This window comes from Helianthus annuus, chromosome 13 (genome assembly GCF_002127325.2).
Source record: "Helianthus annuus cultivar XRQ/B chromosome 13, HanXRQr2.0-SUNRISE, whole genome shotgun sequence".
Classification (NCBI taxonomy): Eukaryota; Viridiplantae; Streptophyta; class Magnoliopsida; order Asterales; family Asteraceae; genus Helianthus; species Helianthus annuus.
In genome coordinates, this window is record NC_035445.2 from 155,317,528 (window position 1) to 155,321,121 (window position 3,594).

The following is a 3,594-nucleotide window of genomic DNA, read 5'->3' on the forward strand; positions in this document are numbered from 1 at the left end:
AAATCGGAGAAAGTCAATTATCAGGTCCTGAGATTGTACAAGAAAGTACTGACAAGATAACTCAGATCAAGGAAAGACTGAAAACAGCTCGAGATCGTCAGAAAAGCTATGCAGACAATCGTCGCAAGCCGCTTGAATTCCAAGTAGGAGATAAGGTACATTTAAAAGTTTCTCCTTGGAAAGGAGTAGTACGATTCGGTAAGAAAGGAAAGTTGAGTCCCAGATACGTAGGACCATTTCCAATAAGCCAACGAATAGGACCTGTTGCTTACCGCTTACAACTACCAGAAGAACTAGCTGGAGTACATGATGTATTTCATGTATCCAATCTCAAGAAATGTCTATCAGACGAATCCCTGGTAGTACCTCTTCAAGATGTAGAGGTGAACGAAAAGTTGAAGTTTATAGAGAAACCACTACAGATCGAAGATAGAAAAGTCAAGTTTCTCAAACACAAACGACTGGTGTTGGTCAAAGTCAAATGGAATTCAAGGAGAGGACCAGAATACACTTGGGAGCTGGAATCAGAAATGAAGCGCAAATATCCTCATTTATTCCAATAAATCTCGAGGACGAGATTTTTCTTAAGGTGGGGAGGATGTAACAACTGTCACTAAAATCCATAATTAGGATGGTAATTAGCAGTTAAGAAAACCCTAATTAAGAAACCCAAGTAATTCTGCACTAACCCTAAAATTTCCAGAACAATCAGAATCAGGATCAGGGCCCCTAAAACTCAGGGGGGGATAAACCCTAGCCAACGATTATCTTAATAACTATCTGTCAAAATCGAATTTGAAGAAACTTTCGACTCATCCAGCCTACATGCACGAAGGGCTACCCTATGAAATAGGGTGACCCCTCGCGTAGCGCGACGCCCATAGGGGTACCCCTCGCGCTACGCGACGGGGTCAAATTTCGTGTATAAATAGAGGAGTCTGGGACTTGAAATTGGGCACTTGAACGACGAAAAAACTCACTGAATACGCTGAGTTATAGCAGAAATCGTTCACAACACACACAATTCACGAATCGCTGCCGCAATCAGGGTAATAACTCGATCGCTGTTACGATTCAACATCCGATCGATTATAACTATCCAACGATAGTCCAGGTGCTGCTCAATTGAGCTTGTACTTTGATTATTCGTCGTGATTTCGACTTGAATATTAGAGTGCTGTTCGAATTCGGACTATGCTCTGTTATTCGTTGTGAATCCGATTGAATTATCGAGTATTGCACTGATTAATCGTTGTGAAGGTTTAATCTCGTGAATTGACGTAATTGCTGTATTAGTTACTAACCTGTGTGTGTGCATTATGTTAAATTAGGTTTAATCAAGGCTAATCAGTAGGCATTATCTATTTGCTCGTTAATCTGCAATGTGAGTCATTCTTCTTTTTAAACTGTTTTCTCATAGTTTGTGAGTAAGTATTACAATACCTCAAATTATTTTCAAGGTTATAATTACAGGGATTAAGTCTTTGTAATCACCAAATTACAGCTGGTATGTGGGGTATTGTGCACATTACTATTTTATCACTCTAGGTGAGTGAGTATCACTCTATGTGAGTGAATATTACTCTATGTGAGTAATTATTACTCTGTGTGAGTAAACCGTCATTATTGGGGCGACGGGACCCAATAGTGGTATGACCACAGTCACAGATCCGGTCGAGTGACAAATACCCATTCTTGATAATTGGTTGATAGAAACATTGTAATCGCTCTTAATACTGTGATTTATAACTAACGGGTCGTCTTAGAAAACAGAATGATTCACTCAGTATTTCCCCGCTGACAAAACCTTTTTCAAACATGTTTCAGGTGATCTGTGTGATCCAGGAAAAGTGCAGTAAAGCACTACAAGCTCAGAGAAGTGGCTCATTGTGAATAAATAAATAAAACATGTTTTGGAAAATAATGATTTCTGTGTGAAATCAACTGATTGTAAATGATGGGATTTTATCCCTAAAAACTTTGTGTAATATATTAAAACGAGCATATTTTTACGGTTAAAAGTTCCTGTAATAAAAGACTTCCGCTGCCATTAGATACCACGGGTACCACACTGAAATCTGCTCGCGGACCCCGACTCCGTCCAGGGTGGGTCGGGGGTCGTGACAAGGGTTTTGATTCCGGGGTTTAGTGCAAATTAGATTGATTGTTTATTACGCGTTGGGTTATACGCGGGGGTTAAGGATTAGAGGTTTGTTGAAACTACGAAAGATAAAAGTTTTTTGAAAGTGAAGATTGTTCGGTCAGAAGACATGTCAGGAACAACCGGACCAAATTCACAAGTTATAATTCAAAAGGAAGGAAGTTCTCTTTCCCAATTCCAGTGTCCTATTTTGAAAGCAACAAACTATGCGGTTTGGGCAATTCGCATCAAAACGATTTTGGAAGCGAATGGACTTTGGGAAACGATTGAACCGGCAGAAAATACACAGACGGATGTTAAGAAAGATAAGGCGGCAATTGCTTAACTATTCCAAGCAATACCGGAAGACGTTGTATTGCAAGTTGCAAGACTGCAAAGGAAATTTGGGATAATCTCAAGGCTAGACATGTTGGTGTAGACCGTGTGCAAAAGGCGCGTTTACATACACTCATGTCAGAATTTAAGTTATTGCAAATGAAGGAAGATGACACAATAGACGAGTTCACTGCAAAGATCAATAGTATTGTTACACGGGCAAGCGAGTACGGAAGGATGTTGAATCAATCCACTCTGGTACGAAAACTTCTAAACGCCGTGCCAGATAGATTTATTCAAATAGTTGCATCAATCGAGCAATACTCCAATCTAGACACAATGACGCTAGACGAAGCTATTGGTAGATTAAAAACATATGAAGAAAGGTTAAAGTTGAAGAAAAAGGAAAGCCCCATGAACAATCTAGAAGAACTCCTGTATGCGGGTCATGGACAACATGTTGGAAATCATGGACGAGGGAGATTCCATCCATCACGAGGCCGAGGGAGAGACAATTATCAACATAGGGGTGAAGGGCACACATCTTACGAGTCGGAAGGAACCGACAAACCACAAAGGGATGATAGCAAGCAAGAGAAACCAACTATGAGAGATAAGTCGAAAATCACTTGCTATAGATGTGAGAAACTTGGGCACTATGCCTACGAATGCCCAACCAAGAAAACCAAGGAAAATGAGACACTCTTGGTTGAAATGGAAGATGATGATGAACCGGCACTTCTGATGTGCCTACACGTTGAAGAAAAGTAGAAACATGGAATTTGGTCGTGTGAAACGATCAAAGGGAAAAAACCGTGTGATACAGAGGAAGATAACCTGTGAAAGGTACAACAAAACAACCTAGTGAATGGATCAGGAAAAAGTGAAGAATCCGTGAGGGAGGGAAGCAATCAATGATGAAGAACCCGTTGTGAGAGACAACCGTGATGACGAGATTAAATATGTGATAGATCAAGAAGAAGACACGCGTATCCTGTGACTGGGTCAGAAAAATTGTTGTGTGATACAACCGCAAGAGAGATCTGAGTGAGTCAGTTTATCAAAATCTATGCGAGATGGATTTCGATCATGTGATATGATGGTGGGGAAGTTAATCA

General features: G+C 40.3%; 1 protein-coding gene across 1 annotated transcript; it reads left to right on the top strand.

Annotated features, from left to right (window-relative positions):
• The first annotated feature begins 2,611 nt into the window (after positions 1-2,611).
• On the top strand, positions 2,612-3,247 carry LOC110901999. The gene has a single exon (XM_022148745.1). It carries the CDS (start codon positions 2,612-2,614, stop codon positions 3,245-3,247), a length of 636 nt encoding a protein of 211 aa, XP_022004437.1.
• Positions 3,248-3,594: the final 347 nt, after the last annotated feature.